The sequence below is a fragment of the Coffea eugenioides genome, chromosome 2 (genome assembly GCF_003713205.1).
Source record: "Coffea eugenioides isolate CCC68of chromosome 2, Ceug_1.0, whole genome shotgun sequence".
NCBI classification, from domain to species: domain Eukaryota; kingdom Viridiplantae; phylum Streptophyta; class Magnoliopsida; order Gentianales; family Rubiaceae; genus Coffea; species Coffea eugenioides.
In genome coordinates, this window is record NC_040036.1 from 41853525 (window position 1) to 41872900 (window position 19376).

At 36.2% G+C, this 19376-nt stretch overlaps 1 protein-coding gene across 1 annotated transcript; it reads right to left on the reverse strand.

Moving 5' to 3' along the window:
* Positions 1-15463: 15463 nt before the first annotated feature.
* LOC113759746 lies at positions 15464-18026 on the reverse strand. Its single transcript, XM_027302316.1, has 3 exons — positions 17688-18026; positions 16268-16963; positions 15464-16153 (listed from the first exon to the last, which is right to left on the reverse strand). Exons 1-3 carry the CDS (start codon positions 18024-18026, stop codon positions 15464-15466), a joined length of 1725 nt encoding a protein of 574 aa, XP_027158117.1.
* Between the last annotated feature and the right edge of the window lie 1350 nt (positions 18027-19376).

The following is a 19376-nucleotide window of genomic DNA, read 5'->3' on the forward strand; positions in this document are numbered from 1 at the left end:
AAAAGGGTAACAAAATTCACTACCAAGGAATTACTAAACGAAGTGTAAGATTCAATTATGCATTGAAAAGAAACTAAAACATCAGAATTGCAAAATACAAATTTTGCATTTAGATTTAAGACAAACCTCACAAAAGGAGAATTGACTTGCAAAACCAAAATAATGGAAGATTTAATGAATATTAAGAAGATCAAGCCAAAATAAATAAATACACAATGGTAGTAGGATAAAGAGGCAAAAAAAGAAAAATGGAAAAGGTTAAATGAAATACAGTTAATGGAAAAAAAAACTTAAGTCCATATTTGTAGGGCTGTGCATCGAAGTCGAAATTGGTAAATCGGATGTTTGAAATCGGAATTTTTCGAAATTTTGACATGAATTTTCCCGACCGATTTCGAATTCGAAATGGCCAATTCCGATTTCGAATTCGATTCCGAATTGAATTCGGAATTCACCGAATTCAAACCTGTTCCCTTTTTTTTTTCCTTGTTCAAAAATGAAAAAACCTGTTTGAATTTAATGACTTCCCCAGGCGCATGTGGTCCCTTTGGATTCCACAAGTCGGCTGTTTCTCTTACTCAAATTCAAGAGGAAAGGATAAAGGATGAAGCTGATAACGTAACAATTATAGCCTTCAAGTCCCCTGGCCCTCCTCAAATGTGCACTGGCAAAAGGCAATACAAAACAATTCCAATACCATAAATCACAAGAACTCTACCAGTTCATACGAGAATACAAAACATCATTCCAGTGAATACTTATACAACCATTCCAAAAACAAAGATCTTGGGAAAAGGCATCACAAACCCCTTCTGATCTTTACAAATCAAGAGGTGCTACACAGGTAAGATTTTCTTGCTGCTGAGACAAGAAGCTACTGCTGCATCTTTTGAATTTTAACAACAAAAACTGCTATTCCTCGAGTTTGGTATGCATTTTTGTCTAAGGTGTTTCTTGGTTAAGCAATCTTTCTGCTTATCGTTGGTCAGTGGAAAATATCACCCCAAAAAGTACTAGAATTTGTAAGAAGTAAAGAAATGCTAGAAGCTGTTTGATGGAATGCCTAAGAAAAATAAACTAGAAACATAGATGAAAGCTAAGTAAAATCACCCGCGTACTTCAATTTGTCCTTGAAGATGAAGGATCTTGATGGCTAGCTGATGATGGCTTGAAGATGAAGGTGAAACCAAGAGTGAGAGAGAGTGAAGATGAAAGTTGAGGAAGTAGGAAAGCTGAAGGTAGAATAGTTGAGCTTCTTTTCGGCTTCTCGACTCTTGACTGAAGACTCAAGAGTCAAGACTGGAAGACAGAGCTGGCGGTGGAGGCGGAGCCGCGGAGTGGCTAGCTGATGATGGCTTGAAGATAAAGGTGAAACCAAGAGTGAGAGAGAGTGACGATGAAAGTTGAGGAAGTAGGAAAGCTGAAGGCAGAATAGTTGAGCTCTTTCTCGGCTTCTCGACTCTCGACTGAAGACTCAAGAGTAAAGACTGGCAGACAGAGCTGGCGGTGGAGGCGGAGCCGCGGAGGAAGGAAGGTTTTTGTTTCTCAGAGACGAATTGAGGAATGAGGAAGAGGCGGAAGATTAGGTTTTGCAATTTGCACTTTGGCTTTTTTGTCTTTTTGGAAGTTGTTTTGCAATTTAACTTATTATGTTAATAATATAAATTATATATTACATATATAATATATTGTTAAAAAATATTATATTATATATATAAATATTATAAATCGAATTCGAAATTACATTTTCCTATTTCGAATTCCCAATTCGAAATTGGAATTACCGATTTCAAAAATTATATTTTCGAATTTGACCCGATTTCGACCAATTCGAAATCGGAATTACCGAATTCTATACCGAATTACCGAATTACTGATTTCAAAATTCCGAATTCAATTCGAAATCGGTCGGTAAATTGGAAATTTTCAACTTTACACACCCCTACATATTTGGTAGCGTGAAACGGGGGAAAAGCAGGAACAAAAAGAAAATGGAACATACCATACAGTAGGAGTAGCAGAGATAAAACGTCTATTGTCTATGTTTTTTCTAAAAGAAATAGATGACTATGAATCATGATTTTTGAACAAAGGAACAAAAGAAATATCCATTCGCGTGCAAGAAAAACATACATTTAGTTAATTATAAAGGAAAAAGGAAAAGATGTATTGACCGAGCGGAAGGAGGAAAGGTAGAGAAAAATTAGGATGAAGGAAAAAATTTAAGGGAAAAAGCAAAATACTGGATTAAAGAGTTAAAATTGATGGAGGAAGAAGTGATAATATAAATTAGTTGATTGTTGTGATACCTCTCCATGATCAACAATAATCACCTAAAAATATAGTAAAAAAAATCTTAGTATAATTAATTATAAAGAAAAAAATTTGAAGGGAAAAAAAGATAGATAAAGAAAAAAGATAGAGATAAGGGTTGAAGGTAGAGGCAAAAAGAGGAAGAAGAGAAGAATTGGGAGGAGAGATATTTATAATTTTTGGCTAACCAAAGAAAATAGTGAAACAACAATTCAACTAAAAAAAGGAAACTACCACTTGTCATAAAAAAAGACTATACACATGGTAAAAAAAGAGGTTGTTATAGTAACCTCTTTTTCGTCTTATATACAAGGTACATATTTCATATACCTACATTCAAACGCTTACACATATTTTCAATTTTTTCCAACAAATAGGGGCTGCATGCAATACATGCGGCCCCTAGTTTCCAAATTTTTTTTTAAAAAATTAACATTTCTAAAAAATTCAAAAATAGTAATAAAAAAGAAAGGTGTTCAGTAGTTGCATGTAAGCGGTGCCGATTTTTGCTGATTTTGCCAAAATCAGCACCCCTAAATGAAGAAAAGATCCACCACTTCCCTTATTTTTCCGATTTTTCTAAATTTTTTTTAACAATATTTTGAGAAATATTATCCTATTCGAATATTGGGGATGCAGAGAGTATTTAGAATATTATCCTATTAGAATTACTACATCTCTAATTTATTTACAAGTACTCGCTCCATAAAAAATTTTATGTTGGACATGACCAATTACTTGGTACGTAGGGCAAATTAATAAAAGCTCCATTTGGACATACAAAGTTCCAACTCACATTTCACAATCAGGTGAATATGGTAAAATAAAAAACCAATCAAGAAAAAACAAAGCTTAAAATTTTCCCCTATTTAAAAAGATAAATGGAAAGCTAGATAATTATTTATAAATTCAAGGAAATAATAAGAGCAATAATTCATCTTCAAGGTGGAGAAGCATACGAACTTCAGTCCACATGATTGATCACGGAGGATAGCCACGTTCCCTGGAGGAAGGCAATACATTTCTGCAAAGATTGCAACTAAACTAACCAAAAATTTTCGAAAGCTTTTCTTAGACTTTGCACCACCTAGATGTTTTAAAATTGTATTTTTGCACTTAAACAGTTTTGGCTTAATTTGTCGAATGTTCTCTTCACCCTTTTGCCTTCTTATGTAGATAGAACCATAGAACTTTTATGCTATGCTGTAAAAAAGAACAAAGACTAAAATGGCATTATTCTGTATCCAAACATACAAAATTGTGTTCAATTGGTTCGAAACTCACGATTCCGGTGAAAATTGCTTCTCTGACTTTAGCATTGCAAAGAACAAGTGGACAAACGAAGGGTATTTTTAGATGAGTAAACATTAGTATTGTACGCCAGGATAACTAAATATACACTAAATATACCCATCTCAAATTATAATGGACATCATTCTTAAGTATAGTTAATAAATACTCGTATTATACCTCTATAATACACGTTCATATATATATATATATATATATATAATTTTAAAAATATTCTAAAAATACTTGTACTTTTCAATTCACCGTATAAAGCACGTACGAAACTTTTAATGTATTATAATTCACAAATTATATTTCAATTTTTGAAAAAATTTAAAAATTTGAATAAGGATAATGACAAACTTTTGAATTATATACAAAATAAGAGTAGAGTACCTCATAATAACTAGAAAATTATACATATTTAACTTATAAAATAATAAAATTTTAATAAATTAACATATCATACACAAAATTTAAGTAAATTTAATAATAAATTTAAGTAATAAATTTAATAATAACATATCATATACAATATAATAAATTTAAGTAATAAAATTTTAATAAATTTAATATATCATACACAAAGAAAATTCATATAAATGTAGCACAGTATTTGAAACATAAAGTAAATTTATCCATATTTTTAGTTCTGTAACTTTTAAATATGTATATACAATTGACATACGAATTTATATACGTAATCTTGACCACCATGCATTTATATGCCAAATTGTTGCTGGAAAAAAAATTCCATATAATATTTGATCTCTTAAAGAGAGGCGTTGTGGTGGAGTTCATCTTAAACGTACTTTCTATGTGCAAGTTATTGTTCATTGCTTATTGTTTTAAGTGAATTTGTCATTCGATGGTTAATTTACATGCCCCTCTCAATGGTCAAGACTAGGGCTTTTTTTTTTTTTTTTTTTTTATAACTTTTTGACAACCACTAGGCTTAATTTATCTAATGGGCTAGAATGTGCTATTTTTTGGATTTCAGTGTCAATTTAAGCTGTTTCTTGGGTTGTGTGCCGTCTCAAGGGCCATGACTAGGCTTGATTTATGTAACGGGCTGAAATGAGCTGTACATTGGATTGTCCTGTCAATCTAATCTGTTTCTTGGGTTAGACTCTTGCTTGCGTTTGATTAAAATATGTCTAACAAATATTGGTAGTTGTCAAAATAACGGAACCAGGATTTCTAATTTGGGAAAGGGCTGAAAATTAATATATAATTTTAGAGGGCACGAACTTAATATCAAAAGAATTTTTTTATATTAGAACTTTATAATTGCAAATAAATTGAAAGAGAAACTAAACTATTCAATAGTCGAATTGCAAAGAGCTCATTTGAGTTTGTTTCCCCAATTAATCAAACAAAACATAAATAGCATATCGTATCATGTAAAATTTTAAATCCAAAACAAGCTTGACTCACTTAAAGTAATATTTGAAAATTATGTGTAATATTTAATCAAGCTTGGTTTGATATTTTAAGCCCTTTGAATAAATATACAAGATTATTGTTTGATTTCATTAGACTCTTTTACACCTCGATTTGCAAGTATTTTTGAAACTTTACCGCATTCTCAAGCTTGGAGGTGCAAGTAAATAATATTATAACAATTTCCTGAAGTTAAATTCATAATAAAAATATAATTTTTAAAAATTTATAAGAGGGACAAGTGAGATTTGCAAAATTCTTGGGGGCGGTTGCCCTTTCCCACCCCTCGCGGTTCTGTCTTTGGCACTGATATTTCCATTGTTTTAGTTTTAGCTTTAATAGTTAATGCAAATTGGAATTGTGAAAATGCAATTAGACAGTACGAAGAAGGTGGAACAGCATGTATTACAGAACAGAAATAAGAAATGAAATCTCTTATTGGGTTTTATATTAACCAAAAAAATAGGTGAACTTCAAGACAGCAAAACCATCTAATGTTTTGTGAACTCTTACTTCTTTTACAGATTGTTCTGATGTGCTCGTCAGTATATGCCATGAACTATAAATTGGGAATATGAAGGTTTCAATGTAGTTTTTTTTTTTTTTTCGAAGCAAGGTTTCGACGTAGTTAAAACTTATCTTCTTAACAATGCAAAGATTTGTGAAGTGATATTTATGAAGGTGGATTAGCAATCATGGATTTTATAGGGATCAATCAAGTCTTGAATCACCTCATGTTGGCTAAATGATGTTGGAAATCACTGTAGAAAATTTTGTTAAATAAGCTTATTATACCGCCTGATAAAATAATTATAAGTATTTTCTCTTGTATTTATGGTTGCACCAAGCCATTCTTATCTTATAAATTTGTGTAATTGTATCAAAGGTTTAACAAAAAATTTGGACAACCTCTTGCGAGGCCTATAAACTATTAAAGCCAGAAAAAGTACTACTACTGATAAACTCAGGGCATCACTCTTGATCGGCCTCCCCAGCTTCTATTAGAAAACTCCTCAAAATAAGAAACGAAAAAATGACTAAAAAAAATCGAAGGAATCATTTGTGTCATGAATCCGTTTTATGAATCTTTTTCATTATTATGTTTTCTATAGAATATATATAATATCTAAAGATAGAGCCAACTGTTTGTATAAACAATTGTTGACATTCTGCCTACATAACTATTCATCACAACTTGTAGTAATATTCATAACCACTCCAAGTATTGTAAACTACTAAATTATTGTAACTTTATAATCAAAGTTCTTTATAATCTAATATAAATATTATTTATGTAAAAAATTATACTAAATTAATTCGTTTTAAGTATTTCCAAATTGCGCATACAATGGGCATACTTCTAACACTAGTTGTAATTACTATCTATAACTACTCTAAATATTGTAACTACTACTAAATTATTATAACCTTACAAATCAAAATTCTTTAGAAAAACTAACATAAATATTATTTGATTAGCATTTATTTTATTTATTTTTAGTTAGGTTTTCGAGTAAGTTTTGGTGTGTTTTAAGTTAAAATGGAAGAATTGAGCTCCTTTATAAGTTACTTTTCATACAAGTAGTGTTTCTTAAGCAAAACATGTAAAAGTGTGGGTTAATATGCAAATTTGTATTGTTTTTGTAGGTTTTGATATCTTATGAATTAATTTAAATCAAAAGGAGTTGGATAGATCTTGGTATTTTGGCTATATCTTGAGTTACAAGGATCGGATTAAGATGAGGCTTGAGTTATTTTGAAGATACTACATAGTTCTACAATTATTATGAGACATTGAAGTCTATTTCATTGATTTCAAAGCCGAAATACAATTGGAAAATTTTTCTATCAAAAGCTGAAACAGGGCATCGACTAGTCAGGAGTATTTTGGTTATTTGTCAGCCTATAGTCCAAATGAGATGATTCTTGATGCATTGGAAAGCTAACTCAAATAACTACACTTTAATGTTTTGTGCAAGAGTTAATTCTGCTTCTATCATCAAGAAAATTACAGTTGAAATTGATCCAAAAATAGAGCAAAGTTGAGATTTGAGCAGAAAGTGCAAAACTATGTAACATGAAGATCCATGAGGCGATCCACGAGGTATGCTGAGAAGCTTCTGCGAGTTGATTTTGCAACTTGCATTTATTTTACACTGCTTTGTGGATCAAATGTTTTGATAAAATCTGACTAGATCCAGCTAAATTTGAGTTGGGAAAGTGACGAACAACTTTATGACAACATTATGAGAATATTTTCTCATCCAAAAACATCTATAAATATCCTTATATCTCATTAATTTGAGCACTTTTTAGCATGATATAGCATCTTGTAGTGTGAAGTAGAGTAGAGTAGAAGTAGATATAGAAATAGTTTAATTCTAGCTTCATATTGGTAGTTTCTTTCTTAGTTTAAGAGTTTTGAGAGGAAGGTGAAAACACTCTTGTACCAAACTTATTTGAGAGATCAGCTTACGAAGGAATTCAAGGATTCAAGTTTCAAGATTGTAAGCACAAATTTTGTTGCCTAAAATAAAAGACAAGGAAACTTGCACAAATATCAAATTTATTAAATCAAACAATAAGTGGGTTACAATCCCTTGAAATTCTTGAATCAAAGAATTTAATCCCCTGATTCTTTTCTTCGAATAGCTTCAATTGAAGGGCCGAAAAGACTTGTTCTTCAATCGAAAGGGTGTTTCCTACAATTTCGGCGTAGAAAACGATTGATTTAATGACGGAGTCAAACACTCAGAACTTCAAGTCTTCAACACCGATAGCAGGAGGATTTGTTTGACTTGACTTGGACTTGGATTTGAGGAAGAAAGCTCTTGAAAGAATTTGACAGAGTTTCTCCGAATGTTAGGGATTTTTCTCATGTCTTTGCCTTGAGAGAAGACCTCTATTTATAGCCAAAATATGTATGCTAGGTCTTCAAGAAAACCCTCAGAATCTTCCTGCATTTTCAATCACTTGTTACCCAAGAAATCCATTTAACTTGGGTTTAAATAATAGGCCAACCCAAATAGTCCATTGTGAATTAATAAATCAATTAATTCACTCCAACTTAAGCGGACATTATGGATTTAATTTGATTTAATAGCCCATATAATATTGACCCAATTTGCCAGTCCAAAACATGATGGACTTCTATAATTCAATTTAATTTAATCAAGACCAATTTAATTTGAATAAATCTTGACTAAATAAATTAAATAAATTTCCTTTGTCTACAAATGCCCCCACTTCAAGACTCAATTGAAAGCTTGCTTGTCAAAGATTGAAATTGAGACTTGAAGTATTTGATGATGATTTTTTTTTTAATATAAAAGAAAGGCCTGGACCATTCCCTTTATATGAGAGGCTCACTAAGTCATTAACTTAATGTGAGGTTCACGGCTAAATGAAGTGCACAGGATCATTTCCTTTAGCACCACAATGAAATCTTTGCTTCTATTGCAACTTAGCTTTTAACTTGGGAAATCTTTTATGACCATTGCACCGCCCAAGCATCTTTAATAACAAAGCATGGCCACCTATTTGTTCGGTGGAACTCCCCATTTAATGTTCACCATGAAACTTCCATTTTAGAGAGCCGCAATGTGGTGCAAAGATTAGGAAATGTCTTCACACTTCGGCACTCAAAATTACATGCGGCAGACTTGCTAAATCAAATTGATAATTTTCAATTTGTATCTCAAGCTGCTGACTACCAAATCTTGTTCATGGCACTTGGCAATATAGAATTTGCTAAGTTTCAACACTTCCTAAATCGCAAATGTATTCCCAAAACCAATGTTGGTGACTTCTGAATGCCAAATTTCGAGAGCTTTCCAAATTGACTTCCAGCTTTTGAAATTATTTTTGGGAACCAAATTCATGTGATTCCAAAAGTTAAATGATAAACACTGAATTTAGTAGCTGCCCAAAGCTTAAAACTTCCTAAACTGATTCATTTAGGCACCTTGTAGAGCTCCACAAGACATTCTTTTCTCTTTTTTTTTCGTCTTGAAGCTGAGCAATTTGGAATTCCTTTGGCATTGCTTCTTTTGGAAATTGGATCCAAGTTGCTAAAATTCTCGTGGTGTGGCTTTGTACTCAAGTTGATTTGGGCATAGAATAATGATTCCCGTGGCTTCAACTTTTAAGGAATCATAAGACCACTACCCTTGTGACTTGCAATTGATTCCAAGAGAATTAGAAAGATACCACTTTCAATCACTTCCATATTCCATGATGCGAAAAAACTATTAGACGTCCAATCCGAATGTTGCTAAACCGAATTGGTGGAATCACAATGTCCGTGGCTTCCATTCTTTAAAGAGTCACGGGGACGCTTTCCTTGCTGTTTGTTGTTCACTCCAAAAGAATTAGAAGCATGCAACTTTCAACCATTTCCATTTACTTTCCATGAGGCGTTAAACTAGTAGGTACCAAAATTGGGCACTTGCAATGAATTGATAATTGTCAAACCAACTACCAAGCGGTGAAGAATTTAGGCAACTTCCTTGGACATTGGACTGCTCACATTCCTTATGACCTTTAATTGCTTCCAAGACCACGTGCCAATCAAAATTGGTCTACTGCCTAGACGGAACATTCAACCAAGCACCATTATAGCAAACTAACAACTGGTAAAATCAACTTGTAAACAATTGGAAGCTATCAACTAGCCGGATTTTGGAAACCAATTCCATAATACTCAATGCCTGCAATTTCCAAATGAACTTTGATTTCCCTTTTTTTATTGCATGGTTTGAGCTCTATAAAAGAAACCAATGGGATCCCTTACGGCTTCAAGTATAGCTAAACAATAAGATCCCTTACGGTTTGAGCACTCTAATTTCTCCTTGCGGCTTCGAATACAGCCAAACAAATCGCAGCATCGTGGGGAGAGAAAAATTCTCTACGCCTCCGAGGTAACCGTTGAGCCTTCCTTTAGTTTCGATTTCATGTTTTTTTTCTCAGCTTAACATTCACACAATGCTTGCCAAATTTGCTGTGTTGTTCATCACATATTACCAAAGAATCGATAGCTTTCTTGTTAGCTCCCTAGGCATATTGCATGTCACAATCTTTTGTTCTCATTGGTGCTACAAATTCGATTTTTTTTTTTTTTTACGCTTGATACTGCTGCAGGAAAATTGCATGCGTCCTTCAAGTATTTCAAGTACTTGCCGAATAGCTCCAACGAAACTTAGCTAGCACGAACCACTTTGAGTTTTGATTATGATTTCACGTGCAAGTTCATACTGGTACTAATTGGTTAGAGCAACCATGCCACGTGCCACATATTTGTCTTGCATATCTTTCTTGTGAAGCAAGGCAAAATTTATCGTTGAGGATTTTTTTTTTCCACTTTTTTTTTTGACTTTGTGTGATAAAAAAAAGGAATATCACCCACCCCAATGACTAAATAATGTCGTACTTCACATTAAAGACGAGCATGACCCACCATAAGAGCTTGTCCCACTATTGCATGCCACACATCACTCCTTTTTTTATTATATATTTTTTTAATTTTCTCTCTTGCAAAGGACGACCTCAAAGAGATTTTTTTTTTCAGGTTGCATCTCGTGCTCATACCTTTCATTTGAAGCAAATTGGTGCTCTAATCTTGTCCACAATTTTAGGACCCAACTCTTGGAATTTACAACATCAAGGTAATTTGCATACTCCATGACCTTACTTCTTATTAATGCCAGAACCCCTTCTTCTCTTTTTTTTTTTTTGCGTGACGTGAAAGGATGATCTTCGACACATCCTGTATGGTGGACATTTAATTTGAAGAAGACGCAACCGCAAACTCCAACGAGAGCCATGCTATGGCTTGAGGAGTACATGAAGAAGATGGCACAACCAAAATTTGAAGAAGGTGCAGCCGCAAACTCCCACGAGAGCCTATTATGGCTTGAGGAGTACAAAGGAGATGTGATTACTTAATTTGAAGAAGGTGCAACTGCAAACTCCCACGAGAGCCATATTATGGCTTGAGGAGTACATAAAGAATGAGACACGATTACCTATTTCAATAAAAACTCACCCAAAATTCAAGAAGTCTCTTACTATCTTCGATCATGCCATTTTCACCAACTTTTCTTTTTCCTTGCTTTTGGTGCAGGTTAGTCTTGATGCAATAGTGGTGTTTAAGGAAGTCACATCTTCAAACGAAAGTATCTCCTTATCGCCTATAGCCATGATGACCCTGGTGACAAAGGGACGAAACTATTGGTGCATCCCCCTATACAAGGAACTTACTCTGGTAAGTGGCCTTCTCACCAGTACCCAGAATTGAAGGACTGGTCACTTGAACTTTCTCAAGATGACGGCACGAAAATCCACTCCTTGAGATCCCTTATTCATAGTAAGGAGCCAAGGACAACTCCCTTTCAAACTCTTGGCAGGCGGATCATAGACGGAGATGCACACTGGGGTCCTTTCTTGAGACTCAATGGTGCATTCAGTTACATTGAGAATTACTGGGAGTGGTTGGAGAATATTCTCGGCAGGAGCAAACAAGTGCTCCGTGAAAATTACTTGTTCGACGCCTTACATGCTTCACTTTTCACATATGATAGAAATTCCCATGTACTTAGGGCATTCTGCGAGGCGTGGTGCCCGGACACTAATACCTTGCATACATCTGTAGGGGAATTGTCTCTCTCACTTTGGGACCTGTACAAGTTAGGAGGACTTTTAATCATCAGAGGTATTTATGAAGAGGTAATCCCATGCGTGGAGGAGCTAACTGGAGTAAATGAAAAGAAATTAAGGCATATTCCACAAAATTGTGAGTATTTGTTCGCAGCCTTACATCATCTTCAACATGGGGAATCCAACAAAGCTGGAGTTTCTGCTGCCCAATGGATTAAGTTCTGGTTTAAAGGCAAAACCAGGTACTCAAAGCCAAAGCAGAGAAGGATAAAGAGGGCATCTCGTGCTCAAGCGACCCAAAATCCGGATGGTGAAATTGGATAACCACGCAAATTTTCAAGTCAAGACAATGGCGTATTTGATATCATCGGAGTTAAACTTCACTTGCGGGAAGAGACCTATCTTGCGGCATTTATATCTTGTTGGCTCTGTGTCTTTGCTTTACTAGATGAGGACCTCCATTATATTAGACCATCTACTTTCAAAATGGCTAGTATGATGGCTGCCGGTCGTAAGACTTGCCTTGCTGTTCCTGTCCTGCTAAACATATATCGTGGGCTCGATAAAATTTCAAACTCAGCTACCCCAGGGTGTGCACGTGCTGCTTTTCCGGTGCACTATGTATATGCTTGGTTAGCGAGTTATTTCTCTACCCATTATTCGACTCCAAATACCATGCCTGGACCCACCATGACCAACTATTTTGGAGAGGGTGGCGCACGATATTTTGATGAAAATATTGCTCGCGACCTCATTCATCAGGGAGATAAAGCAACTCGGGGAATCATTTCTCTTGTGAAGAACCACAATGAACTTTTTATTAACAATGGTAAATTAGCGAATCTCGAACTAAGTTATTTTGTAAGCGCCTGTTCAAATTACTTAGTTTGGCATGCTGAAGGGGATTTTCTTGTTGAGTCATATAGTCCATATAAATTTGCGCGGCAATTCGGATTTTATCAAGTTCCTCCGCAGGAACTTGGGGCAGATTTTTCGTTCCACAAATTATGATTTGAGTCGAATACTCTGGCGCACTGCCATTCGCAGTAAAACAGAGTCAAAGGTACTTTTTCCTAACTATCCATTGAATGCTAGCAAACACACATCTTCAGGCTTTCAAACATGGTGGGTTATGGTGCATGATGATCATCTCCTCAAAGGGCGTGATGCTTTGATTAAGAGTGTCCAATCAAATGGGGAGCAGAAGAAGTAGAACGGGAAGGAACTTGCAAACCTGAACAATCCTTCCAAGGTTGGCAATAGTCTTGAGATGAAGCAAAAGACTATGAGAAGTGAGAAGAAAATTTTGAAGAGTTCAAACAACAAGGCTACTACCCCCGAAAACCTTACTCCTAACGAAGAATTTTTGAAGGGTATTTCATTTCATCTTCCTTCAAATATTGTGAAGGCTATTGATCATGATTCTTGCAATTCACATGAGAAGGAGCGGAGCGAGCCTTTTAATGAGGAGGATGAGCGAGCCACCAGCACGGATCAGCATTGGAAACGCAAGAAGTCCAAGGTAATGATTCTCCCCTTGGATGATATTGGTTTAGATCCTAAAGAACTCTTTAAAGACATTCCGGATATATCTGTGCCTGGTATAAGCCGTGCCAATATTGTAAGGACCCTCCTTGCCTTCTTTAATCTAGCATTTGAAATTTACTTGTTAATTTCATATTCATGATTTGTCTCACAACATTTTCCCTACAGTTGGATGATCACGACTTGATCTTCATTGATGATGGAGAACCAAGTCAAGTATCAGTTGAAGGACCTACTGCATTTGAACTTTTGGCCAAACAAGTGGTCAGTTCTACCCAACAAAAGGGTGTTAGTGAGAATTCCAAAAAGGCAGTAGAGGATGGAAATGTGATTCAGCAAATCATGCCACAGAAAGCGGAGCATATGACTCCATCGGCCAAAAGGAAACTCAAAGTTTTTGATCCACTATCGTGGCCAAGGACACCTCGAGTGTCTGAATTTTGCCCCCAAAGCGTGATCTCAACATGCCGTCGAGACTATATCCAAATGTTGTGGAATAACTTGAGGGTGATGATATCTCAAATAGCCTTGGAGCGCGTGCCAGCTCTTGAAATGAAAGCCAACGAAATCATGGAGGAAATGCAAAGCTTCAATGCCACGGATATCTCAAATTTGCAAGGCCTTTTAAAGGCTTTCTTTGCAAATGCAGCTCGTTACGTTACAGTGAAATTTTCTCTCTCAAATAAAATTTCAGCTGAATCATATGATGAGTTGCTTTCTACGGCCACCCAACATCTTAGAGATGCTCAGAGTAAGGAGAAACAATAAGCGGAGAAGATCTCAACACACATGTTGAAACTTAAGGAGATTGATCGCGAGAAGGTAGAGTTGAGGAAGCGACTTGAGTTCTTGGATACTCACAGGAAGGAGACGCTTTCATTGCTACGAGAAGAGCAAGATGAGCTTACCCGAGTGCAAGGCGTGATGGTCGACTTACAACATGAAGTTCGTAAGATTGAGAATTCCCCGTCTCTACTTGCTGAGGAGAGTCAAACTTTGGACAAGATGCAAGCATTACTTGAAACAACCGAAAGGAGCTGTCATCATTTGAATTCTAGAAATAGTTGCCATCATTTACTTTGTTTCAAATTTCATCTTTTGTTAATTAATCAAAATGTGTAGCTATGAGTACAAGCACATCATAATGAAACGTGATTTTTTTTTCTTTTCATTACATTCTTGCAGACGTCCTCGTCTTTACTTCCTTTTTCGATAGTCACCGTTTTAGGCTATCAATCGTAGTATGAACAATTCCATCTTTGCATAATTTTGATTACACTTGAAAAGGTAATTATCCAAATAATTTGGTAATCTGAATAATACACTTTCAAGTATATGTCACAAAATAATTTGAACTGTCCTAAAGATGAACGTTCTCATTTTTTTTTTTATCAAAAGAATCATTCGAACAAAGATTTTAATTTTATAGGATTGTAACTGAACTTAGAAATTGCCCTCTAAGCTGCTTACGTATCCCAAAAGGGAATCAAGTCACACGTAGTTCCTACAGTTCACAGTTTAAACTCTTGCGGGTCAGGAGTATTCTTTTGTTTACCACATTAGATTTGGTGGAGTGTTTCAGCAGTTTAACTACGTGCTACACTATTGGTGGTTATTGTCCACAGTTTTTAACTCATGCGGGTCAGGAGCAACATGCAGTTTAGACTCATGCATCATGGAATGTTTCATTTTTTTTATGGCATGTATAACTTCATGAATTTTCCATTTTTAGGACCAACTTTCATGCCATCTTTGTCCACCAATTTGTACCCGCCATTCGTGTAGACTTCTCAAACAATGTATGGCCCATCCCATTTAGAAACGAATTTGTCTTTAGTGCGATGAGTCATAACTATTGGCTTTCGAACGGCAAATACCATGTCCCCGATTTGAAAGGAGTAGCGCCGAACTTTCTTATTAAAAGCTCTAGAGTGACGGGCTTGATAGCATTCGAGATTTTGTTGGGCCTCCAACCTCTTTTCATCTAAAGCTTCCAATTCTTCAAGGCGCAGGCGAACATTTTCTTCCTCCGTGAGCCCTTCTTGAATAGCAATTCTCAAAGAAGGAATTTGTTGCTCAAGGGGCAGGACAACTTTTACACTATAGACTAAGGCATATAGTGTGGCTTGCGTTGGAGTTCGATATGTGGTGCGGTAAGCCCAAAGAGTTTCGCCTATCCTTTCGTGCCAATCCTTCTTTCATTTTGCCACCACTTTCTTCAACAAGTTACATAAAGTTTTGTTGAATGCCATGCAAGGCCATTGGCAGGGGCATTATACATGGAGGACTTGCGTTGCTTGAGATTAAATTTTTCACACAACTTATCCATCAAGCTATTGGAGAAAGATTTTCCGTTATCAGTGATAATGTATCGGGGAATTCCATAACGGTAAATAATATTCACACGAACAAAATTTATCATATCTTCCTTTCTAACTTGCTTGAGCGGTATGACTTCAGCCCATTTAGAAAAATAGTCAGTCGCAGCCAATATATATAAGTGTTGACCGAACGACTTTGGTAATGGCCCCACAACATCAAGGCCCCAAGCATCAAAATGCCAAGAAGCAACGGTCGGGTGTAACGGCTCAGGTGGTTGATGAATGTAATTTGCATGAAACTGGCAAGTTTGACATCTTTGAGCATATTCTATGCAATCTTTGACCATAGTAGGCCAATAGTAGCCCATCCTTTTAATCTGAAAATGTAACTTGGGACCGGATTGATGATCTCCGCATATTCCAGAATGTGCCTCGTACATCGTCCGATATGCCTCGTCTTCGCTCAGACAGCGCAGCAGTACACCTTCAAATGATCTTCGGTACAGTGTATCCTTGTACAAGATAAAACGAGGGGCACGACGACGGATGTCAGTTCTCCTACGTTGCTCATCAGGTAATTTTTGATACTTGAGATAGTCAATGAGGGGTTGTCTCCAATCCTCTTTGGCAATTTAATGGGTTGAGACCACATGAACGTCACCTCCTTCAATGTCTTAATCATCAATTAGTGATGGAACTACCCGCTTTTGGCATACACGAACTTGTATCTCATGATCCGGCATGGCAAGTGAAGAGGCTAGCACAGCTAATGCATCAACTTGCTTATTTTCCCTTCTAGGAACATGCTTAATACTTGCACCTCTAAGCCACTTCATAAGTCGCGTTGCATATTTGTGATATGGAATTAATTTGGACTTTTTGACCTCATAACTTCCCAAGAGTTGGTTAATCACCAATTGAGAGTCACCATAGATTTGAATGTCCAACTGTTCCATATCGACAGCTATTTCAAGTCCAAGTATGAGAGCTTGGTACTCAGCGACATTGTTTGAACAACGTTGATTTAGAGTAAAAAAGTATAGTAATATTCTTCCATCAGGAGTTACGAATACAATCCCCGCTCCAGCCCCTTGACGATGTGCAACACCATCAAAATATATTTTCCATGGTGGGCGAATCTCAATAAGGAGTACACCCTCATCTGGTAGGTCATCACTTAACTCCCATTCAGCAGGTATAGGGTGATCAGCAAGAAAATCCGCCAGAACTTGTCCTTTCACAACTTTTTGAGGCACATAAATAATTTCAAACTGCTGTAGTTGAAGATACCATCTAGCTAGACGGTCGGATAGTATTGGTCTGCTCATCACATATTTTATGGGATTCGCCCTGGAAATGAGCCTCACGCTATGTGCTTGAAAGTAGTGTTTTAACTTCTGTATTACAAAAATAAGAGCTAGACACAACTTTTCAATAGATGAATAGTTTAGTTCGTTGGGTTCATCATTCTGTTTAAATAATAAAGGGCAACTTCTTTTCTTTCATTATTTTCTTGTGCAAGCAATGCCCCCACTGAGCGTTCTTGGACAGCAATATAAAGAAATAATGGCTTTCCATGAATAGGTGCAGCCAAAACAGGTGTTTTCATAAGATAAGACTTAATGTTATTGAATGCATTACTACATGTCTCATCCCATTGAAATGGCACATCTTTCTTCATCAAGCGACTAAATGGTTGACACTTCCTGCTAAATTTGAGATAAATCTCCGCAGATAAGCTAATCGCCCTTGAAGACTTTTCAATTCATGAATGTCACGAGGTTCAGGCATCCTCAATATAGCATCAATTTTGGCCTGATCAATTTCAATACCTCGATGGCGAACCACAAAACCAAGAAATTTCCCCGACGTGACTCCAAATGCACACTTGAGAGGGTTCATTTTGAGTTGATACCTTCTCAACCGATCAAATACTTGTCTCAAGTCCTCCAAGTGATTACTTCTTTTCTTTGATTTAACAACTAAATCATCCACATAACACTCGATATTTTTATGAAACATGTCATCAAAGATGCTTTGCATTGTTCTTTTTTTTGGTTGCCTGCCACGGTATCCAAGGCTTTGCCCTGACTAATCCGTTGGTCGACCCGGGTCGCACACCTGGTTGTGGTGGGTGAGTCTCCCAACAAGGGTAGCTGCATACGCCAGGTTTCGAACCCGAGACCTGCTTAAGCGGAACCAGCATTTTTGATATGTGGCTCCAGCATTTTTGAGACCAAAGGGCATTACTTTATAATAAATACCCTTAGGAGTACGAAATGCAGCGAGCTCCTCATCCTCAAGTGCCAATCGAATTTGATTATATCCAGAAGAGCCATCCATAAATAACAGAACTTCATGCCCAGTAGTTGCATCAATCATGAGCTCGGTGATCGGTAAAGGAAAGTCATCTTTAGGACAAGCATTATTAAGATTTCTGAAATCGACATAGATGCGCATTTGTCCATTCTTCTTTCGCACAGGCACGATACTCGAAATTCATGTGGGATATTTAACTTCATGAATAAATCCGGCTTCAATAAGCCTATTGACTTCAATTTTGATCAACGGAATCAAATCGGGTCTAAATCGCCGTTATGCTTGTTTCACCGGTCGAACTCCCTTTTTAACAGCCAAATGGTGGACGGTCACTTTTGGATCTAAACCCAATATTTCTTTATAAGTCCAAACAAAAACATCTCGATGCTCTTGCAAGAGGTCAACATATGCTTTCTCTTCATCAGGACTTAGTGAAGCACTTACATATATTCGGCGTGGGTCCTCTGAAGTACCAAGATTGATCTCCTTTAGATCATCACAGTGGCCTTGACACCTTCCTCCAATTCAGGTGGAGCGTCTTCAGCATCTTCTTCTTCTTCAGGAGAGTCACCGTCAATTGTGGTTATATGATTGCATGAAGCAACACTCTCTTCATCATTCTCTTTTGACCTTGTGTACACCACGGTATGCTCCCTGACACTCAATTCAGTCCCATATTTTATTACAAGGTTTGTTTATCTTCTCATTCTCGAAGGAATGATGCTACCAAATTTATGAGGACAATCAGAAGGTTCTTCAAAATTTTGCAATGACTTTGCTATTTTTTGCTTACTCTTATGGAAGTTTTGAGATTTTTGTCTTCTTTGTGGTCCTAACCTCTGAAAAATAGATACCCGCGGAGTTTTATTCTCCTTTCCATGAAAAGTTTGAAATCTACCAGCTATTTGAGAAGACTCATCCTCCACAGTAATATATTGGCTACTAGCTCTATTGATCTTGATGCGGATTGGTGTAGAAGAGGAATAGCCAAGACCAAATTTGAGATTTTCAACGGCATATCTTTTTTCCCTCAACATCTTTTGGGTAGAATTCAACCCATGCATCATGTTACTAGTAGATTGACCGGATGGAACATTTATCACAATAGATTCTTTGAGATCGTATCCAGCCTTAGGGAGAAGCTTATAAGCAATGGGATCAAAATCGTCTTTGGTTCTTGACTTTGGTATGGTGTCTTGTTCGACTTCAGATTCTTTGCTTAAATGGTTAGACCTTTTAAGTGGAGGAAATGACGCCTTCTTTGTATCAAGATGAACTACCGGAAGAGTCAAACCTTTTAGAGCTTCATGCTGAATTGCAGGTGACTGTTCCTATTCCATTCTTGACTTGAGAGGGTAGCGAAAGACAACTGATTCATTGTTTGACAATGAAATATCAGTTTCTTCATGAACTTCCTCTTTTGTTTTCAGATTTATCACTTTCTCCCCTTTTGCACTCGAAGATTTGGGGTTCTGAATTTTATCCACAGAT

Excerpts from the sequence above, each read along its gene's own strand:
- LOC113759746 (XM_027302316.1), bottom strand. The coding sequence starts at position 18,026 with ATGCGCATCTATGTCGATTTCAGAAATCTTAATAATGCTTGTCCTAAA. Across the intron at positions 16,964-17,687 it reads GACTCACCCACCACAACCAG|AAGTTAAAACACTACTTTCA; the intron begins GTGTGCGACCCG and ends TTTGTAATACAG. Across the intron at positions 16,154-16,267 it reads TTCGTGTATGCCAAAAGCGG|TATCAAAAATTACCTGATGA; the intron begins GTAGTTCCATCA and ends GACTATCTCAAG.